The sequence below is a fragment of the Lithobates pipiens genome, unplaced genomic scaffold (assembly GCF_037356315.1).
Source record: "Lithobates pipiens isolate NorthernLeopardFrog02 unplaced genomic scaffold, aLitPip1_a1.2 Scaffold_19, whole genome shotgun sequence".
NCBI classification, from domain to species: Eukaryota; Metazoa; Chordata; class Amphibia; order Anura; family Ranidae; genus Lithobates; species Lithobates pipiens.
The window spans coordinates 205829462-205845806 of NW_027507764.1; the positions used below are offsets into that span (position 1 = coordinate 205829462).

At 41.7% G+C, this 16345-nt stretch overlaps 1 protein-coding gene across 3 annotated transcripts in view; it reads right to left on the reverse strand.

The window, feature by feature from the left end:
• STARD3NL (STARD3 N-terminal like) overlaps positions 1–16345 on the reverse strand; it is a 103499-nt gene that overhangs the window by 34522 nt on the left and 52632 nt on the right. For 2 of the 3 annotated variants that reach the window (XM_077491644.1, XM_077491646.1), the window contains one exon: positions 863–1133. In XM_077491644.1, coding sequence (XP_077347770.1) covers positions 863–1072 — 210 coding nt within the window. In that variant the 5' untranslated portion in view covers positions 1073–1133. Of the gene's footprint in view, positions 1–862; positions 1134–9418; positions 9533–16345 lie in introns of all 3 variants that reach the window. The other variant, XM_077491645.1, reaches the window with a different exon arrangement.

A 16345-nucleotide genomic window follows, 5' to 3' on the forward strand; every position in this document is an offset into this window, starting at 1 on the left:
GTGGAGTTTTTTTTAAATCCATCATGGATCCCTCTAGGAGTTCCTCAGAGCACATCTTCACTCATGACAAACACCTTTAGACACTGACGAAAAAACTGAGGTACTCCTGGAAGGAGGAGGGGTTATATAGGGGAGTCAACTTCCTGTACTGGTTATACCAGTGTCAACACCTGAAGGTAGGCCCATAACCGTCTAAGTGAATACTTGAGGCTCTGTTTCCTATGATGTACGATAAAGAAAAAAGCAGGTGAGGGCCTCTTTAATGTGACATCTGAGGTCAAAAAGACCTCAGATCTCACATTTACACTTAAAAGCAAAAAAAAAAACTTTTAAGGCTGGAGGGCGGAAGTGACATTTGGCATCGCTCTGGTCCTCCAAGAGTCGAGTGGGGGCCATCTTGCCCTCACTCGAATTCCTGACCATTAATCCCAGGGATCGGATCATTTCCACCACTACCCACGACTCCGGTATATGGTGGAGACTACCGGGAAGCTTGTCAGAGTTCAGAAAAAGGGGGCAGAGCGCAAAATTATGAGATCTCTGAAAGATGATTGGAGGCAAAAGTCACAATCCCCTTCACGCAGGAACAGAGATGAAGCTGTCAATCTGCTGGCGCTTCCTCCCCTGTCACCACTTTTTGCTTGGTGTCAGGAAAACTTGTCAGAATTGACTCATGCTTATGGCAGAGGAATGAAGCAACAGACAGAAATGACACTTGAGACAAGTATATAATATAGAGGGAAACGCTTTATTCATATTTCATGTCTGAGGTTTACAAACCACTTTAACCGATTCAAACTTAAAATTCAGATGGACTTTAAAGAACACATGGATACATCAATAAAGCAGGAAAGTAACTCACATTTAGTTCTATGATCCACAGCAAAGTGACAAACAAGACATCAAAGGTGGCAAAGAGGCAGAAGGTTCTTCTGACATCAGATATACTTTTCTTCTCTGTGCTCTCATAGGATTCAAGCCTGGCCACAAACTCAGCACTGGTAATGGAATGGGCGTCATGCAGAGAGCTGCGAGAACCAAAGTGGTCGGTGTCACCTGTCTGCAGGTTCATCTTGAGAGTGATAAGAATGACAACTTCCCTCTTTTATCATCACTTAAATGGATCTGCATCTCTGAAAATAAAATCCACAATCAATTATATTACATGCACTAGAATTTTGTGCAATAAAACTTTCAAGCACATTCTTAAATCCCATGATTTTAAAACTCAACTTGAGACATTTTATTTTAGTTTTTAGAAGGGTGTTGAAGGCAAGGCTTCTGGTTTTATTTTTGCTGGCTGTGACTCCATTGGGAAGGTTCCCTTTACCCCTCTGACCCAGCGGCAGATCCAAGGGGGCAATGGGGCAATTGCCCCCCCCCCCCACCACCCTTGAAAAATATCACTGACTCCAGTCCTGGGTCTCCCAATTAATGTCCCTGAAAGCAAGCCTAGATCATTTTAGGTGTAAAAAGGTAGCCATATATTATGCAAACTGAAAGGAGAAAGAGAGGGCAAGGTCAGTGTGGGTAAAAACCAATTTATTAGTATCCACTTCAATGAAAGAAACTTGCAAGCTGCGTGCAGAGGTAGTGTGTTGTGCTGTAAACATAAGCAGTAGACAGGATGGACTGGAGAACAGCTGTCAACACAAGCCTGGACTCACTGGGATGAGCATCGGTGTTGATAAGCTCCTCAATCGCCACTGTCAGATAACCAAGGGATAAGAGAATCAGAGCGTTAGGTGGAAGGGCAGCCACTCGCACAAGCCGGACCCACCGCTGGGGGTGGCTGGAAAACTGGCAGTATCACACGGCTCTTGCACGATGCTGCGAGCAGCAACAAGACAAAAAACACAAGTATGGGAGGTGATTGGCTACAACGCATTTCCGAGGTCCCACCTTCTTCTTCAGGCAGCAGCTAACAATGACGATTGAGTAGTTTACCGACACCGGCGGTCCCTGGTGCTCATCCCAGCGAGTCCAGGCTTGTGATTACAGCTGTCCTCTAGTCCATCCTATCTACTACCTGTACTTACAGCACAAATACACCATCTCTGCAAGCAGGTTGAAAGTTTCTTTCATTGAAGTGGATACTAATAAAATCGTTTTTACCCACACTGACCTGGTACCCTTTTTTCCTTTCATTTTCTGTCTCTGAGGGAATCCCATAACTCTATAGGAGCCTGTGTACGCCTTTCCCATTCTTAACCTGATGAATTGATCCACTGACTTTTGCTTCTCCCTGGTTACAATTAATTTCCAGCGGATCATGGACAATATGCACTTTTATTATCATCTTTATAGTATTCATTAGGTCCCCAACACTCAATTTTCATCTAATACCAGTGACCGTTGACCTCTTTTTGTTGGTTATTTGTTTATTATGCAATATGATTGTACAGGCTTCTTTATATTTACCAAAGTTATAAAATAGGACACACCTACGGTGAGGTATTTGATCCCCTGCTGATTTTGTACATTTGCCCACTGACAAAGAAATAATTATATATCATTTTAGTGGTAGGTGTATATTAATAGTGAGAGGCAGAACAACAAAAAAATCCAGAAAAAAAAAACCACACATTTAAAAAAAGTTATAAATTGATTTGCATTCTAAAGAATGATATAAGTATTTGATCCCCTATCAATAAGCAAGATTTCTGGCTCCCAGGTGTCTTCTATACAGGCAACGAGCTGAGATGAGAAGCACTCCCTTTAAGAGAGTGCTCCTAATCTCAGCTTGTTAGCTGTATAAAATACACCTGTCCCCAGAAGCAATCCGATTCCAACCTCTCCACCATGGCCAAGACCAAAGAGTTGTCCAAGGATGTCAGGGACAAGATTGTAGACCTACACAAGGCTGGAATGGGCTACAAGACCATCGCCAAGCAGCTTGGTGAGAGGGTGACAACAGTTGGTGTGATCATTCGCAAATGGAAGAAACAAATTCTCCCTCGGTCTGGGGCTCCATGCAAGATCTCACCTCATGGAGTTTCAATGACCTTAAGAACAGTGAGGAATCAGCCCAGAACTACACGGGAAAACCTTGTCAATGATCTCAAGGCAGCTGGGACCATAGTCACAAAGAAACAAATTGGCTAACACACTACGCCGTAAAGGACTGAAATCCTGCAGCGCCTGCAAGATGCCCTTGCTCCAGAGAGCACATGTACAGGCCTATCTGAAGTATGCTATTGAATATCTGAATGATTTAGAGTAGAAATGGCTGAAAGTGCTGTGGTCAAATGAGACCAAAATCAACCTCTTTGGCATCAACTCAACGTGTTTGGAGAAAGAGGAGGAATGCTGCCTATGACCCCAAAAACAGCATCCACACCGTCAAACATGGAGGTGGAAAAATATTATGCTTTGGGGGTGTTTTTCTGTTAAGGGGGAAGGACAGCTTCACTGCATCAAAGGGACTATGGACAGGGCCATGTACCGTCAAATCTTGAGTGAGAACCTCCTTCCCTTAGGGCATTGAAAACGGGTCATGGATAGGTATTCCAGCATGACAATGGCCCAAACGACATGATCAATGCAACAAAGAAGTGGCTCAAGAAGCAGAACATTAAGGTCCTGGAGTGGCCTATTCCGTCTCCAGGCCCTAATCCCAAAAAAAATATGCAGAGGGAGATGAAGGTTTGAGTTACCAAATGTCAGCCTCAAAATCTTAATGACTTGGAGAAGATCTGCAAAGAGGAGTGGGACAAAAACCCTCCTGTGATGTGTGCAAACCTGGTGGTCCAACTACAAGAAATGTCTGACCTCCGCTTGCCAACAAGGGTTTTGCCACCAAGTACTAAGGGATGTTTTGCGAAGGGGTCAAATACTTATTTCACTCATTAAACTGCAGATCAATTTTTAACTTTTTGAAATGCATTTTTCTGGATATTTTTGTTGTTATTCTGTCTCTCAATGTTAAAATTTTAAACTGATCATTTCTTGGTCAGCGGGCAAACGTACAAAATCAGCAGGGGATCAAATACTTTTTTTCCCTCTCACTGTATCTATCCAATCAATCAGCCAGATCCCATGCACTACATATAGGTGTACATTTAGTAACAGGTGTTAATTCTTGCCTTATCACAATTCTTTTAACACTCTCAAACATGGACAAATTTTACATCTGCTCGGAGGCTTTTTAATAAACCATGTTGTGTTGACTCCAGGCCTGTGATGAGTGGTGTTAGCTAGTAGCGCGTTAGCACTGTGTTAGACCCCTTTCACACTTGTGCGACCTGAAAGTAGTGCAATTTTACCACAATTTTTTTTCTGCGATTTTGATGCAAATTTAAGCAATGCCTGTGTAAACATGAGCTCTATGGACCTCAAATCGAATCAAAGGAGTGCAGGGACTACTTTGAAGTCGCTGAGACTTGAAGTCGCACATATATGAATGGTACTCATTGGAAAACATAGGGCATGACCTGTCATGCAACTTTGCAGTCCCAAGTCGCAGGACAAGTCACAACAAGGGTGATAGGGGCCTTAGAGAGTGAAAGGAATGTAGGAAGGTATAACTAGCTGCACAGCTGCCACCCTGTGTGGGAAAACCTATGATTCACAGTAAAGCAGTGTTTCTCAAATCCAGTCCTCAGGCCCCCCCCCCCCCCAACAGGTCATGTTTTCAGGATTTCCCTCAGATGAAACGGCTGTGGTAATTGCTAAGGCAGTGAAACTGATCAAATCACCTGTGAAAAATAATGGAAAACCTGAAAACATGACCTGTTGGGGGGGCCTGAGGACTGGATTTGAGAAACACTGCAGTAAAGGATCATAGATTTTTTTTTCTCAGAACTGTTTAAAAATAAAAAAAAACACATGTAAAAGAACATATACACCCTAAATAATATTATACAAGTATAGATTTACATATAAATATATTACTTTTCCCCTACCATCCTCCACCCTAAAGGATCATAGGTTAATCCTCATTGCCGAGTTATGGGCTTAAAATATAACAAAAAATTAAATAAAAAATACACACACACACACACACACACACACACACACACCTTTATTAAAATAATAAAGATTATTTTCTAGCCCCCTGCCATCCCACCCACCCCTACCTAACTGCATTCATCACCAGGCGCATTTCTTTTTCTCTTTTAGGACTAGTTCCCACCATGCCGATGCAGGAATGAGCTGTACCACAGAGAAACGCATGTGAATCGCACAATTTCAGCCTATTCATTTTAAGGGCTGGTTCCCACCATGCCCGCACATGAATCACAAAGACATGTACTGTGCATTCCTGCAATAGATTCCTGTCAATAGAAATTTAAGGACACCTCAAAAACAGGTTGCAAACGCATTGTGTTTCCCACACTGGATCGCATGGAACTTTTGTATCATGTGATCTGGTTTCAGTGCGGTTCAAAAAGTGGTGCATGCACTACTTTTGGTGCAGTGCAGTGTGAATTTATCCCATTTATCAAACCAGGGCAAATTGCAGGATGCTTGTGCGATGCCATTACTCCTTAACCACTTGGCGCCCATACTACATCATATGACGTTGTGGGCTTTGTGGTGTAATATCTGAATGATGCCTGAGGCCACAGACATCATTCAGGTATCAGCATTTTCAGCCGGCGATTCCCTGCACCATAAGAATGATCATAGTGGCTGTTCCACCGCTTGATCGTTCTTACGGGCGGTGGGGAGGGGACGCCTCCCCTCCCGCTGCCCTCCGGTGCTTGTACCGACTCACCGCTTCCATTGGTGAGTTGGACACAGGATCCGCCAGCCCCCGGATGATACCATAGAGATTTCCGGCGGACCAGATTTTCACCGGAGTCTCTATGATCGTTCGGAGGCCGGGTGCGATGTTATGACGTCACGCCTGGCCTCTGCATTCAAATTAACGGCGCCGTTTTGGCTGGGAAGCCAAGATCGTTTTTATTTTTATTTTTTTTATTTTAGGCTTCCCAGCGTAGAGGTGAGATATGGGGTCTTAACCACTTCCCACCCGGCCAATGCACATATACGGCCAGGTGGGAGCCATCTACTCCTGATAGGACGTTCAGGAACGTCCATCAGGAGGAGCGGGATTGCGCCCGCGCAGCGGCGCGATCCAGATGCGCCCGTGTCACCCGGACACGGCGCATCTCAGATCGGCAGGAGGGCTCCGTGATTGGCCCTCCTGATCACATGACGGCCGTGTCCAATCACAGCCATCATGTGATGTAAACAAACAGCCGGATGCTAGGCAATCGGCTCCTCCTCTCCTCACACAGAAGTCATCGCTGAGGAGAGGAGAGCAGATTGCTGCAGCCGGCTGATGATCAGTGAGTATGAGCTGTTTTTTACAGCTTTTTATTCACTGATCACTAGTCTAGTGTACACACAAATCACCACACAGTAAACACACCACACAGTATAAACACAATGTCCCCACACATGTCCCCAAAACATACATGTCCCCAAATAATAAAAACACATGCCACTAATAATAAAAACATGTCCCCCACATATGTCCCACTAAAATCACATATCCCAATGATTATCTGCACACATATGTACATGATCATTTGCGTACATATGTCCGTGATGACACAAACCAATTATTATACACTTAACGGAATTTTTTTTACCAAAAACATGTAGCAGAATACATTTTGGCTTAAATTTATGACAAAATTTGATTTTATTGGATTTCTTTTAAAATAGAAAAAAGAAAATAGTTTTTTTTTCCAAATTTCCGCTTTTTTGCGCTTATATCGCAAAAAATAAAAAACGGAGTCGTGAATAAATACCACCAAAATAAAGCTCTATTTGTGTGAACAAAATGATAAAAATTTAATTTGGGTACAGTGTAGCATGACTGCGCAATTGTCACTGAAAGCGCTAGAGCGCTGAAAGCTGAAAATTGGGCTGGGAAGGAAGGGGGCGAAAGTGCCCTGTATTGTAGTGGTTAATGACCCCATATCTCACTGTAAATAGGTCCGATCATGCCATATTCCTATTACAAGGGATGTTTACATCCCTTGTAATAGGAATAAAAGTAATCAAATTATTATTTATTTTTTTAAAGTGTCAAACTAAAAAAATCTAAATAAAATTAACAAAAACATTTTTTTTAAGCGCCCCTGTCCCCGTGAGCTCGTACGCAGAAGCGAACGCATACGTAAGTCCCGCCCACATATGAAAACGGTGTTCAAACCACACATGTGAGGTATCGCCGCGAACTTTGGAGTGAGAGCAATCATTCTCGCCCTAGACCTCCTCTGTAACGCAAAACATGTAACCAGTAAAAAAATTTAAAGCGTCGCCTATGGGGATTTTTAAATACCAACGTTTGGCACCATTCCACGAGTGAGTGCAATTTTGAAGCGTGACATGTTGGTGATCTATTTACTCGGTGTATCTTCCCCTTTCACATTATGCAAAAAAATTGGGCTAACTTTGCTGTTTTTTTTTGTTTTTGTTTTTAAACTTTTTTTTCTGGAAAAAAAAAAGTGTTTGAAAAATTGCTGCGCAAATAGCGTGTGAGATAAAAAGTTGCAACGACCGCCATTGTATTCTCTAGGGCAGTGATGGCAAACCTTGGCACCCCAGATGTTTTTTTACTGCGGCAGGGTGGCCCCGCTGCAATGGATCACATAGCCCAGGCCCAGATGAATGCACTGCCCAATATTACAATACGTTTGCGCATCTACTCAAAACACCTCTTTTGTGTGCATTCAACTTACTTTGCAAACCACAAGAAATACCAAACTCATTCACCCTGGCTCACATTACGGTTCTCCCAAAACTGAACAAAGGCACTACAGATTGCACAAGCTACAGGCCAATCTCACTTTTAAATTTGGACTTGAAGCTCTTGGCAAACATTCTAGCTAACTGCTTGAGGTCACTCCTTTCTAAGGTCATTGGTCTACGAATGCGGAGAAGGCCTTTGACAAGGTGGTGTGGGACTACATCTTCACTACATAGAGACACATATAGGTTTGGGCAGCTACATGTTGATGTGGATTTCCTCTCTCTACCACAGACCAACAGCTGAAATCAAAGGGAATGGCTCGCTATCAGAACCTGTACAAATACATAATGACACTAGACAGGGGTGCCCACTGTGCCGTTGCTATTCATTCTCACTCAGGAACCATTCATATGTTGTATAAACCTTAATGCCCCCATCAATGGTCTGAGGATTGGAAACAGGGAATGCAAGTCCGCAGCTTACACAGATGACCTCCTTTTTTTTCAATCATACAACTACACATATTACTACCTAATTTACTATCAGCTGTCACTACTTTTGGATATAGCTCAAATATGAAAATAAATTAACATAAATCCGAAGCACTAACCATATCCCACCAATCCAAAGAAGTAACTGACATACAACAAAACTGTCCCTTTAAATGGCAAAACAAAGACTGAAAATATTTAGTGGTGAAGATTACACAGGACCCTACCAAACTTTTTGAACATAATTTCCCACCCTTCGATCGGGACCTTAAACTGTGGGCAGTCAAACCTCTCCTGGTTTGGTAGAGCCACAATTATTAAAATGATGATCCTACCACATTTTATACCTCATGCAAGCTCTACCGATTACCATCCCCTACTCATTCTATAGACTATTAAAAACAATTCAAACCCGATTTGTCTGGGCTTACAAAAAACCCTGCATATACTTTTGTCATATGACAAAATCAAAAGCACATGGCATGGGGCTACCTAATTTCAGAAAATATTACAATGTAATTCACATTGCAAGGGAGATGGACTGGAAATGTCACTCCAACACAAAATACTGGATTCACTTAGAGAAATCCTTTACATCCTCCCCACTTGAGGCCTCTCCCTGGATTCCCTTATCAAAATGCAAAAAGACACTCTTATCACACCCTGGGATAGGAGCTACACTACACTGCGAACCTTTCACCATATAATTAAAAGAAATTATATATTGACTTCACCTGGTCCGCTGGGCACACATAACAAACACATTATCATGCCTTCCAGCGAACCACTATTGGTCACTCACTGCTTCAAGACAGGGACTTTTAAGTCCAGAACCACACTCACAGAAGAACTCAAAAATTAGGGGATTTCCATTATGGTTATATTTACAGATACGTTGCTACGTCCACTCACGTAAGACTACGAATTCATTCACTAGACCTTTAACACTCTTTGAGACCCTCTGCCTTAAGGGGGTGAGAATAGAAAAATGCCATCTCTCAATTCTATGCATGGCTTCAACCAGGAGCAGATACACAGAAAGATAGATTTAAAAGACAATGGGCAAACACACTAGGCATTGATATTTCTGACCATCAATGGTCCAAAGCATGCATCCTAGCATATAAATGTTAATTAAGCTCTAGGCGACAAGAAACCGCTTACAAAAGCTTAACCCAATGGTATGCTACACCAGACAAATGCAAATGTTGGTTACCAAACTCTTCCGATATTTTCTGGAGATGTGGTCAGCACCAAGGCACAATGATCCAAAGCTAGTGGGACTGTCCCCGTATCTCCTCATACTGGACTCAAGTCAAAGACTTGATCACTGAAATAACAAACAAAAGTACGCTTAATGTACGCTTAATGGCTAAATGTTGCCTTTTACACATAAACCCCAGACCACTACAAAAATATAAACAAACAATCTCTAACTAAATATATGCTTAATGCAGCCAAATCTCTCATTCCATTGCATTGGGAATCCACCTCAGTGCTGACTATTAGGGACTGGATACAAAAAATGAATGAAATACACGATATGGAAAGGTCAAATCACAATTGCGCATGACACTACCTCTCGATTCCATAACACCTGGACAACCTGGTTCCAATTCAAATTGTTGAAAAAATACCTTGATCTGCTAAACAAGGGATCTCCGAACTACGGCCCTCCAGCTGTTGCAGGACTAGACATCCCATGAGGCATTGACCCCTTCCCCTGATCTCTCTGTCAAGATTGAACTCACATCCATCAGCCGGTTCGCGCACGCCAAGGTTCTATCTGTAATCCTGGACTCTGAACAATCCTTCCTGCCCTACGTCCAATCACTGTCCAAATCTTGCTGCCTCAACCTCTGCAACAATTCCAAAATACACCCTTTTCTAACAAATGACATCAGGAAGCTTCTAATTCACTTCCTGGTCAACTCTTGCCTCTACTACTGCAACCCCTTCCTCATTGGCTTACCTTATTAAACTACACTCCCTTCAGTCCATTGAATGCTGCTGCCAGGCTCATCCACCTTACCAACCGATCAGTGTCTACTACTCTTCTCTGTCAATCCCTACACTGGCTTTCGCTCACCCAACAAATTCAATTCAAAATGATAACTTATAAAGCCACCCACAACTCAGCCCTAGCTGAATCACTAACCTTGTCTCAAAATAGCAAGATAATCATTCTCTTCGTTCCTCCCAAGACCTCCTGCACTCTAGTGACCTTGCCACCTCCTTTTTTTATTCTCATCTCCAGGACTTTTCCTGAGCCTCTCCCATCCTATGGAACTCCTTACCCCAATCTGCAGATCCTCTCCTACTCTCTTCAGAGAAACCTATTCTGCCCACAAATAACTGTACTTTATTTTCTCATCTCCCACAGTTATTACCTTTTTTATCACTTGACACTCGCTCCTAGATTGTAAGCTTTAACAAGCAGGGCCCTCCCGATTCCTCCTCTATTAAATTGTATGGCAATCTTTCTAAAGTTCCAGCTGCCAGCACCTCAATCAGTACCTGATGCCTAGTGATAAGACCCTGTTCTCATATAGTACAGTGATCTGTGCTTTACCACACTAGAAGAACACAGGTCACCACTAGGACACACAAAACAACGGTTTTCCGTGACCTATTCCCACTGCACTGCATTTTAAAGCAGCGCACAGGAATAGAATGTATGTCCTGTCCCAATAAATCAAATATTGTTATAACATGCCACAGCTTATCCACACGTCAGAACTGCTATCCTTTATGCTATTACAGTGGATATAAAAAGTCCACACACCTGTTAAAATGTCAGGTTTTAGTGATGTAAAAAAAAAAAAAATAATAAAAAATACGAGACAAAGATAAATTTTATTTCAGAATTTTTTCCAACTTTAATGTGACCTATAAACTGTAAAAAACAGAGATATTTTGGGTAGAGGGAAGTAAATATGAAAAACTAAAATAATAAGGTTGCATAAGTGTGCATACCCTTAAACTAATACTTTGTTGAAGCACCTTTTGATTTTATTACAGCACTCTTTTTGGGTAGGAATTTAACAGCATAGTACATCTTGACTTGGCAATATTTGCCCACCCTTCTTTGCAAAAACACTCAAAATCTATCAGATTGTGAGGGCATATCCTCTTCACAGCCCTCTTGAGAACACCACACTGATTTTCAATCAGATTCAGGTCTGGGCTCTGGCTGGGCCATTCCAAAACTTTAACCCTTTCATGACTAAGCCTATTTTTGGAATTTGGTGTTTACAAGTTAAAATCCATATTTTTTGCTAGAAAATTACTTGGAACCCCCAAACATTATATATTTTTTTTTAGCAGAGGCTCTAGAGAATAAAACGGCGATTGTTGCAATATTTTATGTCACACGGTATTTGCGCAGTGGTGTTTTAAACGCAACTTTTTGGGAAAAGGGACACTTTCATGAATAAAAAAAAAACAAAACAGTAAAATTAGCCCAATTTTTTTGTGTAATGTGAAAGATAATGTTACGCCGAGTAAATAGATACCAAACATGTCACACTTTATAATTGCGCGCACTTGTAGATTGACGACAAAGTACGGTACCTAAAAATCTCAATAGGCGACGCTTTAAAAAATTTTTACGGTTACCAGGTTAGCGTTACAGAGGAGGTCTACTGCTAGAATTATTGCTCTCGCTCTGACGATCGCGGCGATACCTTACATGTGTGATTTGAACACCGTTTACATACGCGGGCGCGACTTCCGTATGCGTTTTCCTTTGCTTCGCGAGCTCGCGGGGACGGCGGGCGCTTTGAAAATTATTTTTTTTATTTATTTTATTTATTTTAAAACGACTAAATTGTTTTAAAAAAAAAATAAAAAATTTGATCACTTTTATTGCTGTCACAAGGAATGTAAACATCCCTTGTGACAGTAATAGGTGGTGACAGGTACTCTTTATGGAGGGATCGGGGGTCTAAAAGACCCCCCACCCCTCCTTTACACTTCAATGTATTCAGATCGCCGAAAACGGCGATTCTGAATACCGGATATTTTTTTTAAACCGGCGCCATTGGCAGCCGAGTAAACGGGAAGTGACGTCATGACGTCGCTTCCGTGTTTACGATGAGGAGACTGGAACGAAGCCGATTACGGCTTCATTCCAGTTCCTCTGCAGCAGCCGGAGGCGTCGGACCACTGATCGGTGCTCCCGATCGAGCGGGAGCACCGGTAACAGCGGTAACAGCGGCGAGAGGCGGCGGGAGGGGGGGGGACGTCCCCTCCCGCTCCTCCGGCATAACAGCCGAGCGGCTTTTAGCCGCATCGGTTGTTATGGCTGGAAAGCCAATCGCCCGCTGAACAAAACGGCACCGGGATGATGCCTGCAGGTGCGGGCATCATCCCGGTATACCCCCCGGAAGCCGAGTACGCAGATCTGCGTACGCTCGGCGGGAAGGGGTTAATCTTCTGGTGAAGCCATTCCTATGTTTATTTGGATGTATGCTTTGGGTCGTTATGCTGAAAGATGAAGTTCCTCTTTATGTTCCCGCTTTCTAGCCGAAGCCTGAAGGTTTTGTGCCAATATTGACTGGCATGTGGAACTGTTCATAATTCCTTATATCTTGAAAAAGGCCCCTGATCCAGCTGAAGAAAAACAGCCCCAAAGCACAATGCTGCCACCACCATGCTTCACTGTGGGTATGGTGTTCTTTTGGTGGTATGCAGTGTTGTTTTTGCGCCAAACATATATCTTTTGGAATTATTAAATAGTTCAACCGTGGTTTCATCAGACCATAACACATTTTCTCACATGCTTTTGGGAGACTTGGGATGTTTTTCTTCGTAAGAAAAGGCTTCCATATTGCCACTCTACCCCATAGCCCAGACATATGAAGAATATGGGAGAATGTTGACATGTGCCACACAGCCAGTACTTGCCAGATATTCCTGCAGCTCCTTTAATGTAGGCCTCTTGGCAGCTTTCCTGACCATTTTCTTCTTGTCTTTTCATCAATTTTGGAAGGACGGCCAGTTCTTGGTAATGTCACTGTTGTGCCATATTTTCTCCACTTAATGACTGTCTCCACTGTGTACCATGAGAGAATATAAAGATACATACCCTTGCAAATTCTTTTGTACCCTTGGAAGCTCTTTGTGGATCATGGCTTTTGCTGTAGGATGCGACTAAGAAAGTGTCAGGAAAGACCTACCAGAACAGCTGAACCTTATTTGGGGTTAATCAGAGCCACTTTAACCACTTAAGCTCCGGACAATTTTGCTGGCCAAAGATCAGAGCACTTTTTGTGATTTAGCACTGCATCACTTTAACTGATAATTGCGTGGTCGTGCGACGCAGCTCCCAAACAAAATTGACGTCCTTTTTTTCCCACAAATAGAGAAATAGAGGCTTTATTTTAGTGGTATTTGATATCACCCCTGTGCTTTTTATTTTTTTGTGATAAAAACAAAAAAAGAGCGACAGTTTAAAAAAGAATGCGTTTTTTTTTTTTTTTTTTTTCATTTTGCTATAATAAATATCACCCCAAAAATATATAAAAAAACATTTTTTTCCTTCGTTTAGGCCGATATATATTCTTCTACATATTTTTGGTAAAAAAAAAAAAAAAAAAAAAAAAAATCAAAAAAAAAAAATCACAATAGGCGTTTATTGATTGGGTTGCACAAATGTTATAGCGTTTACTAAATAGGGTATAGTTTTATGGCATTTTTATTATTTTTTTCTTTCTTCACTAGTAATGGCGGCAATCAGCGTTTTTTATCGTGACTGCGACATTATGGCGGACACGTCAGACATTTTTGACACATTTTTGGGACCATTGTCATTTATACAGCAATCAGTGCTATACAAATGCACTGATTTCTGTGTAAATGACACTGGTAGTGAAGGGGTTAACCAATAGGGAGCAGTGTAAGGGTTATGTCCTGGGGAGTGATTCTAACTGGGGGGGGGCGTGGGGCTACATGTGACACGTCACTGATCTCTGCTCCCAATCACAGGGAGCAGAGATCAATGACACTGTCAATGCGCAGAATGGGGAGATGCTCGTTTACATTAGCATCTCCCCGTTCTTCCTCTCCATGAGACGATAGCGGGTATCCCCACGGCGATCGAGTCCACGGGACCTGCGATCCGACACAGGGAGGTCACGGTTGGCACGCACGCGATGGCATGGCGGCAAATTTAAAGGGATATACAGGTACGCCCATTTGCCCAGCCGTGCCATTCTGCTGATGTACATCGGCGTGGTTAAAATTATGACAGGTGTGTACAGACTCCTATTTAACATGAGTTTGAATGTGACTGCTCGATTCTGAACACAGCTACATCTCCAGTTACAAGAGGGTGTGCACACTTATGCAAAACACATTATTTTAGTTAGAGATATTATATATATATATATATATATATATATATATATATATATATATATATATATATATATATATATATATATATATATATCTATATATCTCTATCTATCTATCTATCTATCTATATATATATATATATATAATCAGTTGCGCTCATAAGTTTACATACCCTGGCAGAATTTATGATTTCTTGGCCATTTTTCAAACAATATTAACGATAACACAAAAACTTTTTTCACTCATGGTTAGTGTTTGGCTGAAGCCATTTATTATCAAATCAACTGTGTTTACTCTTTTTAAATCATAATCACAACAACAGAAACAACACAAATGATCCTGATCAAAAGTTTAATTACCCTGGTGATTTTGGCCTGATAACATGCACACAAGTTGACACAAAGGGGTTTGAATGGCTATTAAAAGGTAACCATCCTCACCTGTGATCGGTTTGCTTCTAACTAATGTGCATGTATAAAAAGGTCAATGAGTTTTTGGAGTTCTGACAGACCCCTGCATTTTTCATCCAGTGCTGCACTGACGTTTCTGGATTCTGAGTCATGAAGAAAGCAAAAGAATTGTCAAAGGATCTGCGGGAAAAGGTAGTTGAACTGTATACAACAGGAAAGGGATATAAAAAGATATCCAAGGAATTGAGAATGCCAATCAGCAGTGTTCAAACTCTAATCAAGAAGTGGAAAATGAGGGGTTATATTGAATTCAAACCACGGTCAGGTAGACCAACTAAAATTTCAGCTACAATTGCCAGGAAAATCCCACATATAACTTCAGGTGAAATACAGGACTCTCTGAAAACATGGGGTGTGGCTGTTTCAAGATGCTCAATAAGGAGGCACTTGAAGAAAGATGGGCTGCACGGTGGAGTCATCAGAATAAAGCCATTAGTATGCAAATGAAACAAAGTATCCTTCTTAAAATACGCCAAACCGCACAGCCTCAAACATTCTGGCACAAAGCAATTTGGAGTGATGAGACTAAAATTGAGCTTTTTGGCCACAAACAATAAGCGTTTCAATTGCAGAAGAGTCAACAAAGTCTATGAAGAAAGGGTACACCATTCCTACTGTGAAACACGGACGTGGATCACTGATGTTTTCGGGATGTGTGAGCTACAAAGGCACAGGAAATTTGGTCAAAATTTATGGCAAGATGTTATGAAAAAAAACCTGGAGGAACATTTGCAATCATCAGCCAGGAAGCTGTGCATGAGACATACTTGGACATTCCAACATGACAATGATCCACAACACAAGGCCAAGTCGACCTCTCATTGGCTACAGCAGAAAAAAGTGAAGGTTCTGGAGTGGCCATCTCAGTCTCCTGACCTCAATATCATTGAAACACTCTGGGGAGATCTCAAAAACGTGCAGTTCATGTAAGACAGCCCAAGAATTTACAGGAACTGGAGGCTTTCTGCCAAGAGGAATGGGCAGCTTTACCATCTGAGAAGAGCCTCATCCACAAATATAGCAAAAGACTTCAAGCTGTCATTGATTGTTAAAGGGGGCAATCCATGGTATTAAGAACTGGGGTATGGAAACTTTTGATCATAGTAATTTGGGTAGTTTCTGTTGCTTTTATGATTTAAAAAGAGTAAACCCAATTGATAAATAATAAATGGCTTCAGCCAAATACTAACCACGAGTAAAAGAAACATTTTTTGCGTTATCATTAATATTCTCTGAAGAATGGCCAAGAAATCAAATTCTGCCAGGGTATGTAAACCTATGAGCACAACTGTAAATATATATATATATATATA